The 22,402-nt window shown below is 40.3% G+C and overlaps 2 protein-coding genes across 3 annotated transcripts in view; both read left to right on the top strand.

Moving 5' to 3' along the window:
* The window catches only part of nlrx1 (NLR family member X1), a 36,844-nt gene extending 31,551 nt beyond the window's left edge, over positions 1 to 5,293 (top strand). For both annotated transcript variants that reach the window (XM_083913811.1, XM_083913810.1), the window contains exons 11-12: positions 942 to 1,146; positions 1,514 to 5,293. In XM_083913811.1, coding sequence (XP_083769937.1) covers positions 942 to 1,146; positions 1,514 to 1,663 — 355 coding nt within the window. In that variant the 3' untranslated portion in view covers positions 1,664 to 5,293. The remainder of the gene's footprint in view (positions 1 to 941; positions 1,147 to 1,513) is intronic.
* Positions 5,294 to 8,360: 3,067 nt separating this feature from the next.
* Positions 8,361 to 22,402, top strand: part of LOC310946791 (Na(+)/H(+) exchange regulatory cofactor NHE-RF3-like) — a gene marked incomplete at its 3' end in the record, with an annotated part of 40,478 nt that continues 26,436 nt past the window's right edge. The window contains exons 1-2 of the mRNA XM_083913343.1: positions 8,361 to 8,439; positions 16,057 to 16,084. Of these exons, the coding sequence (XP_083769469.1) occupies positions 8,424 to 8,439; positions 16,057 to 16,084 (44 nt within the window). The 5' untranslated portion in view covers positions 8,361 to 8,423. The remainder of the gene's footprint in view (positions 8,440 to 16,056; positions 16,085 to 22,402) is intronic.

The raw sequence follows: 22,402 nt of genomic DNA, 5'->3' as shown, positions 1-22,402 counted from the left end.
GATGAAGGCGTTAGCATGCTAATCCTGACAACTAGCCTCTGAGGAGAAGTGAGGGGCACAGGCTAGCTGTCGCCCAAGAGGCCACACCCCTAAGTATTAATAAACTTTAACCTCCAATAAAATAAAAACTAGCCAGGTACAAGAAAATTCACCCCCCACAGTGTTGTCATGGAGATATGACCTAAACATACAGAGTAGAATGTTTTTTTGTACCAGGGCTTAAACAGGTTTTATTTAACATGAGGAAATGAGAAACTCCTATATTGTGCAAACTACTCCTAGCGGTCACTTGGAGAACTGCAGTTTTTCGCGCTTCCTTATTGGATCAACTAGGAAATTGCTGTGGCGGGGGCTTGGTTATGACTTACCCTTAGCCTTAATAAGTGTTGTGAATATGGCCCCTGAACATATTACACACAAACACCACCGTTTATGAGAGAGAAAAGCTGCAAGAGTGAAATCGCTCTTTCATGAGTTACCTCACGTTTCTGTGATAATGATTTATGTGAGATAAGAGGAACAACTGAAATTCACACACAACATTAACTAAAATATTTTTCATTCACCCCGCGACCCCGTTGACAGATGGCGGAAGGTGATGGATGATGGATTTTTCATTCAAATATAAAGGTTATCTTTATCCTACACAGAAATGATGTTAGTGTTGATTTACATACAAAGCGGGAAAGTAAAATCAGATCAGTGGTCACTGAAGACGCATGTGGATAGACAGGCTGCTGCCAGGTGAGAACAGACAGAGAGCTGAACACTTGGAAATTTACAGATGCTATTAGGACCACACAGGGACCAAACAGGGAGCACCAGATGTTTCAGTAAATATGACAAGAACTTACTTTTATGAAAGATGCTAGCTGTTACACATGTAATCCATGCAAGACGTCTCCAGATTCCCAGTAAGTTTATCTTGTGTTTTTGTGTAGCTTGTATCTGAACTCTCTTAGTGATGTGGGGAAGCAGTCCCTGTATGTCAGAGGTCTTCCCAAGAACAGCAGTGGCCGGCGGGTCAAGGTCCTGGCTTCAGTCACTGAGGGCTCAGACATCTCCGAGGACTGGCACCCCATTCTCAGTGTGATACGAAAGAATGCCTCATCCTGGGATCGTGGACGTGTCATTCAGCAGCTTAAGGTACAAACAACTATGCAGTCTAATTAGGGATAAAACAACAGATGACAGAAAGAGGTCAGCCATAAACACACTTAACATTTAAAAAAGTTAAATAAACATTAGTCTTACAGTTTATACAATACAGGGATAGGGCCTGACATCCATTGGAAGCATTGCAGACCAAACTCCTGCACTGAGGAGATAGGTCTGGCTATTATGGGAGATTACACAAACATTAATCAACTCAACTCACATGGGTAAATAAAATGATAAAGCATGACTATAGCAATTAGCAAACATGACATTAACCATTCATTAAAAAGAAATCAAGTTTGACAGGTTTAGAATAGGAAAATATTCCTACATGACATTGTCTACCTCTGTACAGGTTTTCCTCAGGGATCTGGAGTGGGGGCGTCAGCAGCAGCAGAGCCTATGGAAAAGGCTGCACTTCCGCAGGGTGGAGAAGGGTGTCCGGCAGACTCTACAAATGCTGGAGAAGGACACTCTACCGCCATCCAAAGGATACAGCAAATAACTTCTAAACACCAAGAGAAGGAGTGAATGCCTTTAGCAGCATATCAAGTCAGAATCTGAGTGTGTCCAGTGTCCACACAGGAGAAAAATTTATAGAGAGAGAAAGAGACAGACATATGGACAGACAGACAGACAGACAAACCCAGAAATGCAAGCAACCACAAAAGGACCAGTAACTATAATAATATCTATAGTAATTTGAATATGACTTATATCTTATGGCATTTAATATAGTAGAATAGTAGAAACAAGTACAGCTAAGGTGATAGAATATGACAATGATAATAATTATGGTGGTGAATTATGGTGATACAATGAGATATATTACTGATGATGTTTTTATGGCTACAAATTTTACAATTTATAAAACTAATGATAGTTTATATGAGTAATAGTAATAATAGCAGCAGGAAGCGTCATGCAGGACCACTGCAGCAGGCACCACCATGATCAGCAGAGACCTGTGAGACGACAAAGCAAAAACAACTCCGGGGAAGAAGTTGAATTAGTAACATGCATTGATGAGACATGAATGATACAGACAGAGAGCAGAGCAGAGTATCAGGAACAGTAGTATCCCCGGGAGACTAGGCCTATAGCAGCATAGCTAAGGGTTAGTAAGCCCTAACTATCAGCTTTATCAAAGAGGAAAGTTTAAAGTTTACTTTTAAGTTATGTTATGTTTAAGTTAAATATGGAGATGGTTTCTGCCTCCCGAACAACACTTGGGAGTCGGTTCCACAGGAGGGGAGCATGGTAGCTGAAGGCTCTGCCTCCCATTCTACCTTTGGAGACTCTAGGAACGACAAGTAGCCCTGCTTTCTCTGAGCGCAGCGATCTAGTCGGGTGATACGGTACTATAAGCTCTCTAAGATACGACCAAGTCTTTCACACAGGTGAAAATATGCTTACCTTGTCGTAAGTTTTATGTGAGAATCGAAGGACATAACACACAGATTTCTTACTGTGGTGCTGGAGGACAACACAACACCATCCATAACGGTGTCATGTCAGTCTATTACATGCTGTAAGTCACAAGCATGTTTTTACTTGTGCCTGCCTATGAGTTTTTTTATTTGTGCCTTGTGTATTTTTATGATAGTGTTTTGTCCAACTTTATTTGTTAAGCACTTTAAAAAGACCAATGTTGACCCAAGTGCTGTACAGAAGGATAAATATGATATAATATAAAAACCCAGCTCAAATGAGACACAAAAATTACATATGAAATACAACAATAAATGAAAGGACATGAAACATAATAAAATAACATTAATGAAAAAGCACTGTTTTGCTTAGCACTGTCGCCTCACAGCAAGACGGTTCCTGGTTTGAATCCGGGCTGGGGCCCTTCTTTGTGGAGTTTGCAGGTTCTCCCCGTGTCTGTGTGGGTTCTCTCCTGGTTCTCCGGCTTCCTCCCACAGTCCAAAGCCATGTAGGTGTTAGGTTCATTGATGACTCTAAATTGTGTGGTGTGAATGTGAGTGTGATTGGTGGTCTGTCTCTGTTTGTCTCTATGTGCCCTGTGATGATTGTTCAGTGAGATCAGTATTGTGTAAGGGTGCCTATTTGTTTATTCTGTCTGCCAGCAAAAGACAGAAAAAATGTCTAAAAGCTGCTGTGTGGTGGGATGTCCTACCGAGACGGTAAATATCCTACAACTACGTTTTTATAAGCTGCTGAGTCAAAGAACTGAGCCTTTATGAAGCCAAAAGTGGATGCAAGCATTAGCTGAATGCTAACACAATGGCAAATAAAGTTAGATTTGCAATGGTGGTATCACCGTAACATCCGATCCACTTGATGTGCTTATTAAACGACATGTGTGCTCTTTACTTCCTGTTGCAGCGCTTTAGTGTCTTACAGAACTATAATTGGCCTAAAACTAACCAGTGTCTGTCTGGTTGAAGCACCTATTTCTCCAATCATAACTGACAGTTGAGAGAGGCGAGTAGGTGTGGTTTCAGTTCCTACAGTGGACACGCCTCCAGCCTTTCAGACGAGATGACTGCTTATTTTTTTAGGATTTTTAAACCTTATTTTTTCATACTTGCCGACTTTTTTATTCATTCAGATATGGCTCGATGGTTAATAACACATTTTTCTGTAGTGTGACAAACTCAGATTAGACTTTTGTCATTGCTTTACTTTAATAAGCTCAAAGTATGCTTTTAATCACCTTATTTAGACCAGCCACTATGTTCACACTTCCTTTGCTAAATTATTTTTTTCTAAATGAAATTTTATTTTGAGTTTGAAAGTTTATTTTGACCTTGGAAGCTTGGAGAAAAATCTGGAGTTAATTTTTTCACTGATTCATTCAGTCAGTCAGTGATTTACTCATTCATTCACTCATTGAGTCAGTCAATCATTACTACCAGAGTCAGAAAGAGACAGAAAAGATGCAGCCCCATGAAAGGCTACTGTCCCCGCCCACCCCCTGCTTTTGCATGTCATCTGTGATAAACATGGGTACTGATATAGTAATACTTTGGTCTGTAGTTTGGTCACTTGGTCTCAAGTTTCTAAAAAGACCCTTTTGTCATACTGTATTTCAGTTCTCAAAAGCTGAATTGGTTGATTTGGCAGCACCTGGTCAAAAAGGTCAGCAATATCCACAGAGCTTATGGAGGTAGTTCAGGCTCCAGTAGCTATAACTGTTTTAGACCTTCTTGGTGGGATGTTGTCATTTGAGTAGTACTGTATATGCAGCTAGAGAAGGAAAAAGCAAAAAAACTCACAATAGAAATAGAAGTTTAGCATTGCCGGGATTGGATCAGGGACTATCAGCCGAACAAAGCCCACACAGCATTAAGAGTCAGCCCCTCCTCTCGTCCCCCACATAGCATGTAGCATACGGTAAATTTGAGATGATGTATATGGAGCGATAACCTTAGGGGTCGGGCTCTGCTCTGCTCTGCTCTTCTCTCTGTTTGTATCATTCATGTCTCATCAATGCATGTTACTAATTCAACTTCTTCCCTGGAGTTGTTTGTGCTTTGTCGTCTCTCAGGTCTCTGCTGATCGTAGTGGTGCCTGCTGCTGTGGTCCTGCATGACGCTTCCTGCTACTATTATAACTATTAGTCATATATACTATCATTAGTCTTATACATTATAAAATGTGTAGCCATAAAAACACCATCAGTAATATATCTCATTGTATCACAGCTGTTATTACCAATACTCATTGATCATATTTACCACCATAATTATTATCATTGTCATTCTATCACATTAGCTGTGCTTGTTTCTACTAGTTATATTAACTGTTATAACATAAGTCATATTCACATTACTATAGATATTATTATCGCTACTGGAAGTGTGTCTGTCTCTGTCTTTGTGTCTGTCCTTGTCTCTCATTGTCCATCTTTTCTCTCTTTCTCTCTCTTCTTCTTTCTCCCCAACCGATGCAGACAGATGTCCGTCCTCCACAGAGCTGGGTCTGTCCAACGTTCTCGCCTGTTATAGGGAATGTTTTCGTTGCCACTGTGTACTTAACGGGGGAATTTTTGGGTCTATGTAAATCATAAATAAGTCAAATAGTGTGGTCTGTACCTACTCCATATGTAAAGTTTCCTGAGATAACTTTTGTTATCAATTGGCACTATAAAATTGTAAATAAAATTGAATTGAATTGAATTGCTCAAGTGTGTTGCCTTTATGGTTAGGGTTAATTGGTGCCCATCCATCCCCACCTGCTGTTGTGAGCAATATTAATACTCCAGACACATGTAAAAGTATTTAAAAACTACTGTACTATGATAAATATTTAGTTTAACATAGATTTCCCACATAGAAAGTAAAAAAACTAGAACAGCTAAAGGCACATCTACTTTTTCTCCCTATTGAAGAATTCTGGATCAGCAGAGAGTTCGACTCCTGCGGCCCTTTGCTGCATGTCCCCCCTCTCTCCCATTTCCTTTCTGTCCTATCTAATAAAAGGTTTGATAACTGCAGAAAAAATAATCTTTAAAAAAAAAAAGAAATATACAGCCTTAATTGAGATTTGGTGTCTACAGGTGAATTTGTGGGAGCCATTGCAGATTAGAATCAGCTTTAATTGCCAAGTATACAGGCATACATGAAATTCGACTTTGGTAGGTGTTCACTCTTTCCAATTGGTAGACATATACAGTATAGACACTCAGTACCTATAAGTAAATAAATAAACTTGTGATATGTGGTCACTCAGGCATCTGAGAGGATGGCAGACAGTGGGTCACAGTGCTCTCTCTCCAGTATGCAAATTATCTACATAAGGCACCCTCCATGTCCCTCCCCTCAAGCCCCTCCTCTCAACGCCAAAAGAGTGACAGAAAGTTGGAACTGAAAACCAGTGACATTGTAAAAATCCTGACATTGAAAAAAATTGTCATTGAAAAAGCAGACATCAAGGACTAATGTAGAGATTGAAATTGAAAACCCCATCATAATGCATAAAAATATTAAATTATTTTTTTTTTATTTTCAATACCTCAGTTAGTTGTCACTGTTCTGGCTCCATACTTGAGCAGATGGCCGACTGGCGGTGTGGTAGGATCTCCTGGAGCCCCACAGGTGGACGGACGAACACGGAGCCTGAGCTGCCTGTCCATAGAGCTAAAGTTAAGTGCGCCCTGAACCCAGCCACTGTCAGACCCAGACAGATGAGGAATATGTTGTCACTAAAATGATTGACTAGCACGTAACTATCAGACATATCAGAATGGTTACTGTAGTTAGCAACCTGTAACAGTGTTTTCTCTCTGTACTGACAGCCCGCTCTGAGCTAGGGGTTTCCCGTTTCTTTGCAGGTGTTGTGTCGAAGTTTGTCCCCTGTCGAAAAGTATTTCACATATCAGACAGTGATTGGTTTACTTACTAGTGACGGTCCAAAAAATTGCTCAGATACAAGTTACTATATATCGATCCCTTTAGGAGATAAAGGACATCATGGTCCTGGTTATTGATGGATTTAGGTCTCTTTGTCGTGATCTGATTTTCCATCATCACAATCCACTGTCGAACTACAATTATGACAAAGTTAAAGATAAACAGACTCACATACACTGTACAAAGTAAATATAAATATATTCTGGGAATAAGAAAGTGGTACATACCACGCTGGCTGCACATAACCAAGAGGGAATGAGTTCATTTGGAAATACCGAGTTCGATACACAAAAAGGAAAAACATATTCTTCTTTACTCCTCTGCTCAACAGAAGGAGTAACTTCTTTCATCAACACACAGAGACATTCAATTCACTTTTATTTACAGTGCCAATTCATAACAAAAGTTATCTCAGGGCACTTTACAGAGTAGGTATAGACCACACTCTATGACTTATTTATGATTTACATAGACCCAACAATTCCCCTGTAGAGTATGGTGGCAACGAAAACCTTCCCTATAACAGGAACGTCAGACAGACCCAGCTCTATGGAGGACGGACATCTGTCTGCACTGGTTGGGGAGGAAGAAAAAGAAGGAGAAGATGGACAGAGAGAGACACTTCCAGAGATGCGACCACAAAAGTAACAGTAACTAAAGTAATATCTATAGTAATGTGAATATGACTTATATGTTATGGCAGTGAAGATATATATTACTGATGATGTTTTTATGGCTACAAATTTTATAATTTATAAAACTAATGATGGTATATATGATGTTATATATATGTTATAACAGTAGCAGGAAGCAGCATGCAGGACCACAGCAGCAGGCACCACCACGATCAGCAGAGACCTGAGAGACGACAAAGCACAAACAACTCCTGGGAGGAAGTTGAATTAGTAACATGTATTTAGACATGAAAAATCCACATTGCACATTTTAATATAGTGTTTTTATCTGCAATACTATACTTCTATTTTATTCTATTTTATTGTTGTTCATATTTTGTATTTTATATTTTATCTAATTTTTAGTACTTCTGATTGCTCTGTACCGCTGCTACGATGACCTAATTTCCCCTCGGGGATAAATAAAGTTATCTATCTATCTATCTATCTATCTATCTATCTATCTATCTATCTATCTATCTATCTATCTATCTATCTATCTATCTATCTAATACAGACAGAGAGGAGAGAAGGTCAGGAGCAAAGGATCACGAACAGGATTACATAATAAAGTAGAACTAAGAGAAATTGAATGCCAAAATAACAAAAAAAAAAAGTACACCTAAAGTAGTCACCTTGTGTGTGTTTTACCTGTTGCACCTAAAAGTGTCTTTGTGCAACGTACAATTTATTTGAGGTAATTCGTAATTAACATTGAACACTCAATATTCATAAAAATAGATTAAATAAATATACATGAACAAAACATATGACTAATGACATAAATAATATTTGTGGCAGTTAAACTATAGTCAGTGACATATTAAAGGACAGAAACAGAAGAAAAACCTATTTTTGAGTGGAGGGGTACTTTAAAAAGGGACGAGGCATTTTTGCCCTTGCCTTGGGTGCCACCTAGGCTGCAGTTCCACGTTGAGAGGTTGTCTGATTTCTAATGTGATGTCAGCCAACCAGTGTAGCAGGATTTTACAAGTTACATTGTAACAGTGAGGTCTCTTCCACCATACTGTGTCACACTCAGCACACAGCTTCTCTCTCCCACTCAGTTAATGTTTAACCTAGATGGCTGTGGAGAAAGGAGTCACCATCTCTTCTGCTGAAGGAGTCTTTTATGGTCTCTGTGTGCTGTGAACCTTGTCCGTCCACTTTGTCTCAGTGTGAGCCGGATCACACACACACTCTGGACTCGATGAGGTTGTCCACAGGTAGGCTATATCTATTTCTGCTTCACAAACTAATATGACTCACCATGATTTTACTATTTTAATATAAACGCCCATGCTACTGACATTACTCACTTGTGGAGAAGTCTTCATGGCTGTTGTGGTAAGTAACTTACCAGTGTTTTATTTGAAGGGAAACTCTCAGTGCCTCCGTGTGGTTTGGATGGTTTTAGAAATTGATTTGGTCTGTTGACTCAAATCTACTACGTTACAAGATTACTTTGATATTAACACCACACAGTTGATCCACTTGTTTTCTTCCTGGTTAAACATTGCCCGTCCACAGTCCTTGTCTGAAATCTTGTGTACCACACTGAGGCTTTTACAATTCTTAAGATGATGGAGATGGTGGTCCACTGAGTGCAGATTCTGTCAGCAAAAAGTCCTCTGTATACGCAACTCTGTCCTCCTGATCCTCCTGCTAACACTCACACACACACACACACACACACACACAGAGAAAACAGCCTTGAGCTGTGTGTCTTCTTCATGATTCCCTTGTCATGACAGTGTTGATTTTGAAGGTTATTGTGCAAAGAACGAGAGCTGTATTTTCACTAAGAAATATAAAGAGTTATAAATAACTGAAGGCTTAGGGGCAGTGGTTAGCACCGGGATAAGGCTCTAGGTCTGAGTATTTCTGTTCCATACTACTTTATACTCTACTTCACTACTTTCATGGGGAAATATATTATTATCAACAATGTTATCTTTGAATATTTCATATACAATATGTCGCGAGTCAAAATGTCAATTTGGATTTTTGGCTGAAAAAGGATGACCCTCTCAGCCATCAGAGAGAGGTTGGGCATTCACAGTCTGTGATTTCAAGAAGATTGAAACTTTACAAGGACACAGATTCATTTAAGGGCGCACTCACACTGTTCTTCCGTACCAGGCCCAAACAGGTTTTACGGGTAAAGCCTAGTCCGTTTGACCAGTGTGAGTGCAACTGCTCCGCGCCTAGCTGCGGCCAGCTGGCCGTCCGCGGCCCGTTGGAGGGAGGTGGGCTTTTGTAAAGCGTGTTTGCACATGTACGAGCACGAGGCCTACGGCGGCTCTGACGTCATTTTATGTGCGCCTGTTCGGACATAGAAAAAAAAAAAAGGCGAACCATGCGCGGACATTTAACAACAACTAAAATGGCGGCGAAAGGTTCACGTTGGTGTGATGTGGAGGTGGAGTGTTTACTGCAGATTTGGTATATTCAAAAACAGTCGGACAAGACGCACAACAACTCAATTTGTAAACAAAGCGACGCATCGCGATGACGTCAATCAATGCGTGTGACGTGTTACAGCGTGATGACGTATGGACAGGCAAGAAGCATTTGCGCGAGGCCCAGGCAGTGTGAGTACAAACGGGCTGGCCGGCGGGGGGAGAGGGAGGGGGGGAGAAGTACCCTAAAGCCCGGGGCACGGTACGGGCGGACAGTATGAGTGCGCCCTAAGTCCCTCAAAAAGGCCGGTCGTCCAAATAAAACAAGTGTGAGAGAGGACAGGATTATGAGAAGGCTCTCATGGGGAATCGGTTCAACACTGCAGCTGGAGTTGGTCTCCAGTTCAGTGCTGCACAGGACACGGATCTGTCTCTGCACACAGTGTCTCTCTGTTTAAGACAATTTGGACTGAAAGCCCACACTTATGTTCAGTGTAGGACTGAGGAAAGACTGAACCCAGAGTGTGTAAAGAAATCAATTGAATTTGGAGGAGGAAGTGTCATGGTTTGGGGGATGTTTTCTGCAGCAGGAGTTGGGCCTCTTGTACAGCTACATGGCAGGGTGAATGCACCTTCACTGCAATTGTCTCAATGCAGTATAGACAGAGTCTATAGGGATGGATCGGAAGTAGAGATGTGAATGTGTTTCAATAAAGTTTACAAAGGAGGACAAAATAATACATTAGTCAACACACATAGTGACCTTGAACGTGACAAGGTGGAGGCTCTGAAAGAACAGGCTCGCCTGCAGTTACATCTTACTGCCATAGGGGCCGCTTGAAACATCATATCTCAAATCTTGTGGAGTACAACTTTAAATCTGTAATTTTCTTAAATGAGGAACTATAATAAAATGCCGTGCTTCATATCTGTTACACAGTGACACTACTTAAAATACCACAGACTGAATCAGTCTTTAAACAATGCTCACTCTCTCTCTCTCTCTCTCTCTCTCTCTCTCTCTCTCTCTCTCTCTCTCTCTCTCTCTCTTTTTTTTTTATCATTAGACTAAGTAAATAATTGTTTAAGACAAAATAAAAGAACAGTCACTCAACAGACTGGAATGGCTAGACTTTTTTAACAATTAGAATTGTACAAACAAGCAATAGATGAAATTCAAATGCGTGCACACAATTAAGAGAAGACAGGGCTGAGGAGACTAAACACAGCAGGAGTGCTGTTTTATAAATGCAGGAGGATCTCCTCTCTGACACTCAATATCCCCCAATCTCTTGGTGCATCCCAGCTCCCACTACAAGTGGGTTTTAAAGTTTTAAAGTGCTCAGTTTGCTTTACTGTTCCAACTCCATGACCTGCTGTCTTGTGATGGAAGCTGAAGGGGTAAATTATCGTATGATGTATCACCAGTTCAATCAGCTGCCGCATACAATCAATAACTGATAATTGCGTGTCAGCCGTAAAAAGACTTGAAGGCTACTCCAGTGTATCCTCACTCATAGCTCCTAGTAATCCTGCACAGCAGCTGAATTCTCGCAATATTATGAGATCACGCGAGAATCTTGGGATCACATTAACAACCAAATCCTGGGGAATCTGGCAATTGAGGTTGGCGCAATAGTGTCCGACAATCAAATCAGATTTTTTTCTTCCAGAGGAAAAAGAACATGTCTTGGATTAGGATCTTTGTGGCAGAGCTGTGAAAATCCTTTATCAGTTTTGTGTGCCGCTGTTCTTATACATTCAGTTTGCACTTTGGCAGAATACACTGAGATTTTTTTTTTCATACCTTCATCCTTAAAGGTTGAATATGTAGAATCTTCATTAAAAGCTATATTTGAAGGGAAAAAAACACCCACAGGACGGTTTGAGGGGTACAGAATGAGAGTATTCCTTTTCCATGAAAAATAATTTAGTCTATATATTTAGTATTAATATTTAAAAAAATGTTTTTACCCATTTGACAGTGACTTTCTGTCTTGTTCTGCTTACACTGTAAAGCCAATAGTGTTGAGCGTTTCTAGTTGCCAGGGCTGTCTGTTGTTGGGTGCAGCTACTGTAGGCTGGCACTGGGTGAAATGGAGTTTGCCAATCCTGCAGCTGCTTCGGAGCCTCAGTGAACGGGGCGTTATTTGTCCCAGCAGCTGAGTGAGCGGAGACGGGCAACAACCAAAGTCAATATAGGCCGAGCATTCACTCCATGGACTGAGAGAAAGGAGTTTAACAGCATTAAAACGCACGTCCAAATTGCGACGTTTCTCCTTGATCGCTAACATCACTTTTATGTTTAAGGTTTTGTTTCAGTCAAACTCCTCTAATCCTTGTTTTTATGGTGTGATTTGCGATGTGTTCAAACAGACTCAAACAGACGCCGGACTCCTGTAGGCTACTGGGCCGGGTCTGACCATCCTGGCTACAAGAAATAAATAATTAATAAATAATATACAAGAAATAAAGTTCCTCACTTGGAGGTATTTAAAAATTGTTCCTTGCGATGTCTTGGGCTAGATTAGAGAGATTTATTTAAAAGTCATTAGAATCCCTACTTCAAAGAGGTCTCCTACTTTACTTATTCCATGTCTGGAATCCTGAATCAAACTTGACTGATTTAAATTAAAAACTGGCCCAGACTGGACTGGATTGTGACAGTAAGTCCAAAATGTTTATATTTTCTTTTACCTCATACCATGCATTAACCATATTAAGAGCTATAGGGTGAGCAGTATGTGTTCTTAAGTACTTTAGCTTGGCTTAATACAGGTACAAATGCGTTTCTAAGTGAGTTGTTATTTTGACGCCCAAATATGTAAAATAAGATGCCCAGGCCTAACAAGGCGCCTGGTCGGGGTCCTATGTTCCAAAAGCCTTATGTTCCCACTGCATTATGTTCCCAGGACTGTGGGATGATATGGGGATGGTGTCTGCCTCCATGTTACGTCCCGAATAGTGTCTAGGGGAGAAGGGACGAACACAAAATTAAATCATATTAAAATAATAATAACCCGGGGAGAAGGAGTTGAGGTCCAGTTGTTTTTAAAAGGTAAGGTAGGTTTTTTTATAACCTTTGGTGTATTAAATGATAACAAACAAAAAAACACAGCTCCACACAGCTGAAGGAAAACACACACACGGCCCCAACAGCTGCCAGAAGAATGCACAGCTTCAGCCACCGATGCTGCTGCTCAGGGAATGGCGAGGGTGAAAGAGTCCGAGAGCGAGAGAGCAGATCCCTCCTCCTTTTAAGGCCCCGCTGATTGGCTGGAATCGATGTCAGGTGATGAAAGGCGGGTCCTACAGCCGAGGAGCATAAAGAAAAACAACAACCCAAAAACAAATAACCCTCACAACCGTAACACTCCTGAATAACACTTGGGAGGTTGTTCCACAGGAGAGGAGCTTGGTAGCTGAAGGCTCTGCCTCCCATTGTATTTTTGGGCACTCTAGGAACGACGAGTAGCCCTGCATTCTCAGAGTGCAGCGATCTAGTCGGGTAATACGGGACTATGAGCTCTTTAAGATACAACGGAGCCTGACCAATAAGAGCTTTGTAGGCAAGGAGAAGGATTTTAAATTTGTTTAAAAGTTTATTTGTTGGTTTGATCGACAAATATAATTGTGTATCAACAGCATAACAATGATTCTTTATGGAGTGCTTCCTTATAATATTTCCTGGGGAAAGCATATATAAGGTGATTAGAATCGGTCCAAGGACAGAACCCTGTGGGACTCTGTGACTAACTTTAGTGTGAATGGAGGATTTGTCATTAACATCTACAAACTGAGATCTATCTGATAAATAAGACTTAGACCAGCTCAGTGCGGTTCCTTTAATGCCAATTAGATGGTCCAGTCTCTGTAGCAGGATGTGATGGTCAATAGTGTCAAAAGCCATTACATTTCTATGCACTGAATATTCATGCATTAAAATTATGTATGTGAATGTTTTGACTCTGAATTTAACTTGTTATTTTTCAATGTTCACAAATTCAACATTAGAGAATTCAAGGTTAAAACATTCCATTCTACCGTAAAAATTTCAACCATAAAAATCTAGTTTACAAAATTCAAGTACAATGTATACAGTTCAATGTGAAAAATTCAACGTCAACAGGCTAAATTTAGCTGCAATTCAATGTATAAAATTAAGTGTGAACATCCGGGAACCTAAGGAAAAGTAATCAATTCTAGATACTAGATATGGTGTATGTGGTTGAGCAAGGAGAACTGTGACAAGAGTGGCTGCTACTTCACTAATTCACTTCTATGCAGCACAAAAAATAAAATCCAAAATTCAAATCCCCTATGTTGCCTGCCATTACTTCACCTAACCAGACCCACCGACCCATTCTACATCACCATAATCCCACAATGCATTACGCGATTCCCAAGATGGCGCTATTTGCGACACGGGTTATGAAAAACCGCCAAGAGCAGTTTGGGGTTCATTGCCTTGCTCAAGGGCACCTCAGTAGATTCCAGGAGGTGAACTGACACCTCTCCAGCTACCAGTCCACACTCCATACTTGGTCTGTTTGGGGACAGGCGACCCTACAGTACCCAGGTCAAGTCCAATGGACTGAGCTACCACTGACCCAGCCTTTGCTGAACTGTTTAAATGACATCAAAACTTTTATGGATTTAAACTTTCTCAATCTTAATGACTGAGAAAGTTCACAGTGACTTCAAGCTCGACAAACAAATGAGGTTAGTTGTCAAACTGAGCTTTTTCCAGCTAAGACTTTTAGCCAAAGTAAAGGGCCACCTCACACCCAAAAGATCTACAGCAAGTTATTCATGCTCTTGTTACCTCTCGTCTAGACTACTGTATTTTTTTGTATGTGAGAGTAGTCATCTCTTCTTTTTCTGCAGTTTGTACAAAATACAGTTGCATTGTCTTCTAGGATCCATGACTATGTTCCCACAGCCCTGTGTTCTCACAGCCTTATGTTCCCTCAGCCCTATGTTCCCACAGCTCTGTTCTCACAGCCTTATGTTCCCACAACCCTTTGTTCCCATAGCCTTATATTCCCACAACCCTATGTTCCCACAGCAGTATGTTACCACAACTTTGTGTTCCCACAGCAGTATGTTCCCACAGCCGTATGTTCCCACAGCCCTATTTTCCCACAGCAGTATGTTCCCACAACCTTATGTTCCCACAGCAGTATGTTCCCACAGCCTTATTTTCCCACAGCCCTATGTTGCCACAACCGTATGTTCCCAAAGCCTTATGTTCCCACAGCCTTATGTTCCCAGAGCCCTATGTTCCCACAGCCCTATGTTCCCACAGCAGTATGTTCCCACAGCCCTAAGTTACCACAGCCCTATGTTCCAACAGCCCTATGTTTCCACAGGCGAGATTTATCACATGGTGTGACAGATTGGGAAGGCTTTTTAACCCTAGCTCTACCCCTAATACATAGGGCCTAATTTTGAAAATAAATCTTATAATGTGGGAACATAGGAATGACCCCATCATTTAACTGTAAAAATAAAGTGTGACCACATAACATGAGCATTGGCCTCCGTCAACTCCTTTTCAGGATTGTTGTTTAAGGTTTTTAAGGTGTTAATTTGTTTGTGCCGCCTTGTCGAACTCTTGCATCTTCACACTTTGAGGTAAACCAAAAAGATGCTCTGGATGTTCCCGGATCCACATACAAGATCCACACATAATAGTGGCAACTGAGCTTTTGCGGTGGTTGCTCCTAATCTCTGTAAAATGTTACCTACCACACAATCAGTGAAGCCGCCGCTGAAGATCCATCTCTTCCTGTGGGTGTTCGATTTTGTTGAGCTTGACACCTAGGCTTCACACTGTTATGTGCTGTTGTATTCATTTTTGTTGCCTGTTAAGCTCTTTGGTCAACTGTGGTTATTTACAGTGACACACCTTAGGTCAACTCCAACTTTTTCTGTAATGTCACCTGTCATATAAGTCACCCTAGTTTTAAGTTAAGATGAAAGCAGCTGGCCCAGGCAGCTAATATTTAACGAGACAGTTTTGTCTTGGTGTCAAAAGGAAAACCTTTTCTGTTTGTATTAAATTGAGCCATTATGTAGCTCCAATCATCAAATTATCATCAAAATGTATTGAATATTTTCTGCTCTAAGAAATGAGTCGGTAACCTTACAAAGCACATTTTAAATGAACTACTTTTAGTGTGACTTGGGGCTACTCAGACTGGACCCTATGAAAAACTAAGGAACCCCAGAGGCAGCAGCCACTCCTACAGTGAAAGGCAGTGCTGTTCTATACCTTTGGTCAGGTTATAGCACTGATTATTGTTGTACATTATCAAACATACATTTAGAATCAAGGCACCGGACTAAACACTGCTAGTGCATAACTTAATGTCTGTCCTTGTGATAATAGCATAGAAAGGCTATAAGTATCTCATTGTGTTCCTGTTACTCCCACAGACTGCCAGGATGCAATGGACTTACCACGGTAAGTACAGCTTGAGACACACTGTATGAGTACTGATACCTCCTAATAAACAGAAATCAACTCATCAAAGTAGTAGTAGTAGTAGTAGTAGTAGTAGTAGTACAGTGGAGATAAAAATTAGTGAACAAAGTATTACTTCTTGAGTTATTCTGAAATACTGTTGTTGTTTTTTTTGTTCAGAATTTGATAAAATATCAGCTGTGGCTATACCACTGCTGTTTAACGTGTTTTTTTTAATAACCAAGACACCTCAACAAAAACCTTTACTTTGTGAAAATAATTGTGAGCAAAATTAGAGAACATTCGGGCTGTATAGGATTAAAAAAAGAACGAATTAAAAAGCCATTAAATTTCTATGCACTGAATATTACTACCTTAAAAATTTCAACCATAAAAATCTAGTTTACAAAATTCAAGTACAATGTATACAGTTCAATGTTAAAAATTCAACGTCAACAGGCTAAATTTAGCTGCAATTCAATGTATAAAATTGAGTGTGAACATCCGGGAACCTAAGGAAAAGTAATCAATTCTAGATACTAGATCAGGTGTATGTGGTTGAGCAAGGAGAACTGTGACAAGAGTGGCTGCTTCACTAATTCACTTCTATGTAGCACATAAAATAAAATCCAAAAGCCTACTCTGCTGTTGTGCTAAATGGAAGTGATGCTAGTACTAACCAGGGATCTGAATGCTTCTAAAAGCACAGAAATTAGCTCTCAGATGAAGTGTGTGGCTCTTAACAGAGCTGTTGTGTTGTAGTGAGATCAGGGCATCAGTGATTTAACCTTCGAAGCCGTACAAGGTACCACCCAGTTTCCGGTAGACACGCTTCACTCTCCAATGAAGGCACGTTGCTGTCATCCACAGGTCATAGTTATATCCATATTATATCCTTAGGAGCAGTCGGTTTGCCTTGATGTAGTCAAGGACTGCAACAATGGCTGCTTTGGCAATCCTCTGGATGTATGTGCTCCTCAGCAAAGGCAAGTCTAGCTGTTTTATTCTTTCTGCTGATGAGAGGTTTGGTCACTGCAGAGTGGGCTTTCAGCCCAAATTGTCTTAAATGATGAGACACTGTGTGCAGAGACAGAACCTTGCGCTGTTCAGCACTGAACTGGCGAGCAACTCCAGCTGCAGTGTTGAACCCATTCCCCATTGAGAGTCTCTGCATAACCAATAACTGTGAGGTATCTGACAGTGTTCTCTTATTTTGCTCACTGCTTTTTCACAAAATAAAGGTTTTTGTTGATGTGCCTTTATTGTTAAAAAAAAAAAAAAGATGCTAAATGTGGTTTGTGGTTTGCACAGGGCAATGAGGCCCAATGTCTCGGATACTCACAGAACACACTTTTTGTACATATAATATCAAAAGTAATGCACTGTAAATTTGTGTGTATTGCACATATTAAAATCAAATGACGCAATATATGACAGCCGATCTCCACTTAAAGGAGATAGGCTGGGGTGGTAGATGGGACCTAAAAATCAGGACTTTCACCCCGGTGACAGGGGTTCACGTAATAGTAGTTTCGGTGCCTAACCCTAACTGACACCTAATGTAATCGTGACAGTCAACTTCTGGTCGGTTGCCATCTTACGTTTTACTTCTTGGTCTCCCTTTAATTGCAATTTCTTCAGAAGCTAGCATACAAATCTGTTGATGACAATACAATGAGTTAACAATGAACTAATATCAACAAAAGTTCATAAATGTTTATAAATAAGTAATGAGTGCTTTGTTAAAATATAACAAATGTGTTGTAATTCATTTATAAACATTAAACTAAATAAATCATGAGTTATTTATAGATCTTCAGTCAATAATGTACTGATTAACAAAACGTATATAACGTTATAAATGTTAGTAAATTATTAATACGTTTTGTTATTTACATAAAACTCATGTAATATAAGTACAATGATTAATGAGTAATGAGTTGATATGTTATAGATCACTGTGTTCCGGGGGATAATGTTCTGATCTGCCAGTGAAGTTCTTCATATGCAGGTTAAAGTAGGAGCTGGCTGACCCCATGTGTCAGAGAAGACATACAGTTGTCTATACCCTCTGTACTGTAAGACACACGCTACAAATGGGCCATATTGAAGGACTCACACTCACATGCAGGTGAAAAGAAGATACACACATTTTGTAGGGCCTAATGTATACATCTGACACGGGTCACATTAGTGATGAGGCTGCTACATTTCTGTACAACAGCTGCATTTTGCCATGTCAACCACAGACTATAAGTAATGGACATGGTCCCTGTGACGTCACCAATAGATTTCCAAATGAAGCCTACATGAAGCTCAAAGTAGGCGGCTCCCGGTGGCTCCAGCCGTTGCTACCTTGGCAGTGTCATCGTGACTCTACTAGTGATGGTCAAAGTAGTTATTTGAAATGAACTGAATAATTGTGAAAGAATCGTTCAAAAGATTGGTTCACTAAACAAATGAGCACGTGCAACTACAAACAGAGCTGAGCAGAGAGTGAGATGCCTCTGTCCTCACTCAAGGAAATAATTCAGTTCAATTCAATTCGATTTAATTACAGTGCCAATTCATAATAAAAGTTATCCCAGGACAGCTTACATACAGAGTAGGTCAAGACCGCGCTCTGTGACTTATTAATGATTTACAGTAGTGATGTCCAAATGAAGCTTCATGAACCATTTTCATTATTTTCCAACTAGATGGAGCTCTCTGTTAAACAAAGGGTTGAAAACACACTGAATCACCATTCATTCAGCTCTTTTCTAGAAGGGCTCTATCTAGTGGGCCCAATAAATACAATTAATGCTTCACGAGGCTTCATTTGGACATCACTAATTTACAGAGACCCAACAATTCCCCCATAAGCAGCAACAAGTCCCACTATCTTTATTAATAATAATAATAATAATAAGTATTATAGTTATTATATAAAGTATTAATCCAGCAATCTTGTGCACACAGTGGCGTTGAAGACCTTCCCTTTAACAGGCAAGAACATCAAACAGACCCAGCTCTATGGAGGACGTACATCTGTCTGCACCGGTTGGGGAGAAAGAAAAGGAGAGAGAAAGAGAAAAGACAGACAGATGGACAGAGAGAGACAAAGACAGACCGAGAGACAGACAAACAGACACTTAGCAAGCAGCCACAAAAGTAACAGTAACTATAATAATATATATAGTAATGTGAATATGACTTATATGTTATAGCAGTTAATATACCAGAGTGATATAACACATAATTTATAAGAAGGTGAGTAATACTGATCATGTTAGTCATCAAACAGTTTAAACTACAAGTGACCTTGTTCATGCTGAATAGTTTATACCTTAAAAAAAAAAACTCAAACTTGTAAACTCACATCAATATATGACTTAAGAAATGATCAAGGGCGGGGCGGCCGGTGGCACAGTAGTTAGAGCAGTGGCCCCATGTAAAGTGGCTGAAGGTCCTCGAGGCAACGGCCGCGGGTTTGACTCCAGCCTGTGGCCCTTTGCTGCATGTCTCCCCCTCTCTCTCTCACCCCATTTCCTGTCTGTCCTATCTATCTTGGAAAATGGCCATAAAAGAAATCTTTTTTTTTTAAATTAGAAAAAAGAAATGATCAGGGAATAGTGAAATTGTGAAACTTTTTTAGTTTGATGGTATACTACTCTGATTTTCCTCCCTTCTTTTCTAATTACACATTATACACCTCTGCTAAAATGATCTTATCTAGTCCTTCCATATGGCCCATTTGTAGAGTGTCTTACAGTACAGAGGGTATAGATAACTGTATGTTTTCTCTGACACGTGGAGTCACCAGTTCCTACTTTATCCTGCATGTGAGGAACTTCACTGGCAGATCAAAACATGTACAGAGGTTAACATTATCCCTCAGAACACAGTGATCTATTACATATCAACTCATTACTCATTATTCATTTTACTAACGATTTATGATGACTTCATCTCTTTTTACTTTCAAATGCCATGTCAAAACACATCTTTAAAGTGGCATACTTTTTACTCATCACACACATTCATCGCATCGTAACGATGTACTTAATGATTTTCAACAATCAATTTTCTTGTCGAATTTATGATTGCTCTCGTTCTTGTTTTTTATCAAATTTTTCATCTCATCTCATTTCATCTTCAAACGCTTATCCGGAGTTGGGTCACGGGGGCAGCAGCTTTAGCAGGGGACCCCAAACTTCCCTTACCCGGGCCACATTAACCAGCTCTAACTGGGGGATCCCAAGGCGAGCCTCACCTACACACAAACCTACATCAATAGAAATGAAAAATAATAATACATTTAATAATAACTATTAAATAATAAAACCTAAATAATAATATTAATACTAATAATAATACAGACAGCAATAACAATCGGCAAATACCATATGGAGGAAAGTACCAGTGGTCATGTAGTTCCTGTGTATGAAATTATAGTGGATTTGCTGGTGATCAGGATTTTGAGAGGCGAGTTTGATATTGGCCCACACCTTGTCCCAATCAAAATCCTGATCCAGTCCGGGGACATCATCCCTCCATAACCTGTCTACTGGAAGCGTTTTGTAGGTGGCCTCAAGCAAGTAGAAGTATAGAGTGGATATCATTCCCCTCGCAGCTCTTTTAGTAATAATCATCTCATGAAGTGGATGTGTAGGCAGAGGGGGCTGCCAAGGTCCACCTTGTGCTTTAAGAGCCGCTCTTAGCTGTGAATAAAAAAAGAAGGAAGTGCCTGACAGGTTGATGTCTTGAAAGGAGCGTAAACCATCTAAGCTGAAAAATTATCCAAAAACTGTACCCCTCCCTTTGCCACTGGGAGTGAACCTTTATTATGAAGAACTGGAGATTGCAGGTGCCATCTGCAACCTGGATCATATGGGTCACAATGGGGCTGCAACGTAATTGACTTTGCCTTACAGAGATATTTGCAAATAAAAAGCCTGCCAAATACCAAGTGTATTGTGTACCGTGCTTTCTTCCGATGTATGCCAGGAAACTGCCGCCTGGGAGTCAAACCATGAGACAAAGGGTCTAAGAGGGAAGGACCAGTGGTAAAGTTTAAAGTAGGGCACCGCTAATGCCCCATCTACTCTCCTGCACTTGACAGTGGCAGATCTACGGGTGTATTCTGATTCTGTATGTAGTTTGAAACAGCCGCATGAAGCTTAACCCAGTATCCAGCAGGGGTGAGAGGGGGACCATGGAGCTGACAAAACTTACTTTGGCAACAGAAATACGTGCCTGAAGGGAGTTGGGCAGGCTGACCCTTGTTTTTAGGTCACCCAAGACTTTGTTTTACTGTCTCAGTATAGTTGTGCTTCACAATAAGATGTAGAGAGGAAAATATTTCAATGCCCAGATATTTAAAATGTGTAACAGAGGGAATGTTGGAAGGAAAAAGCAGAGGTCTTTGCCTCTTCATTCAATGGTAGCAAAGGTGGACCAATTGATTTTAAATCCTGATAGCGCGCCAAACTCATCCAACATTGATAGAAGGTGGGGGGCAGACTGCAACGGATTTCTGAGAAAGACTAAGATGTCGTCAGCGTGAAGGTGCCAAGTGGTGGTGTGTGTTATGGACAGTTATGGGTTAAATAACCGATGATAACCGGATTCATCTGCGCCAGAGGTTCAAACAACAGAGCAAACAGCAATGGGCTCAAGGGGCAGCCTTGGCGAGATGATCTAGATACTGGGAACAAATGTTACCTGTAAGGACCGTTGCAGAGGAGTTCGAATATAACAACTGTATAATTTTTTAAAGCCTTCTCCAAAACCCATCGCCCCCAAAACCAACCACAAAAATTGTTCTTGGTCTTTTTAACTCTGCCCTGTAAGGTGACTTTGAGTGTTTTTAAAGGTGCCTATAAATAAAATGCATTATTATATTTATTATTTTTATTGTTTATTATTGTGATTTACTAAAGGTTTATAGGTGAGTTACAACATATTTGTTTTATGTCGACTGATCATTATAACTGTAAAGTGTTGGTTGGTCATTGGAACTATTTTCCATGGAAACTGTTGACAACTGTTGTGTGTTGTGTTCATTGCCATGCAGTGATGACATAACTTTGATAACACTGAAGCAGATAAAAGCTGAACTGTGAGCTCCTTATCTTCTGATATTTCAGAAGCCTCGAACATGGGGACATTTCTTCCTCTGTGTAGAGCAGCCACAAATGTTGGTATTCAATGATCCTGCACAATTCCAGACCTACAGTATATTTATTGACAACAGTTTTGTATGTATTTCTATGATATCAGCACATACAACTTTGGACGGTTAAGGTTGGGGAAAGATTGTGGTTATGACACCAG

This window comes from Echiichthys vipera (genome assembly GCF_963691815.1).
Source record: "Echiichthys vipera genome assembly, chromosome: 5".
In the NCBI taxonomy this organism is placed as follows: Eukaryota; Metazoa; Chordata; class Actinopteri; order Perciformes; family Trachinidae; genus Echiichthys; species Echiichthys vipera.
Note: the sequence above shows the minus strand (reverse complement) of the source record. Positions and strands in the feature narration are given on the sequence as shown.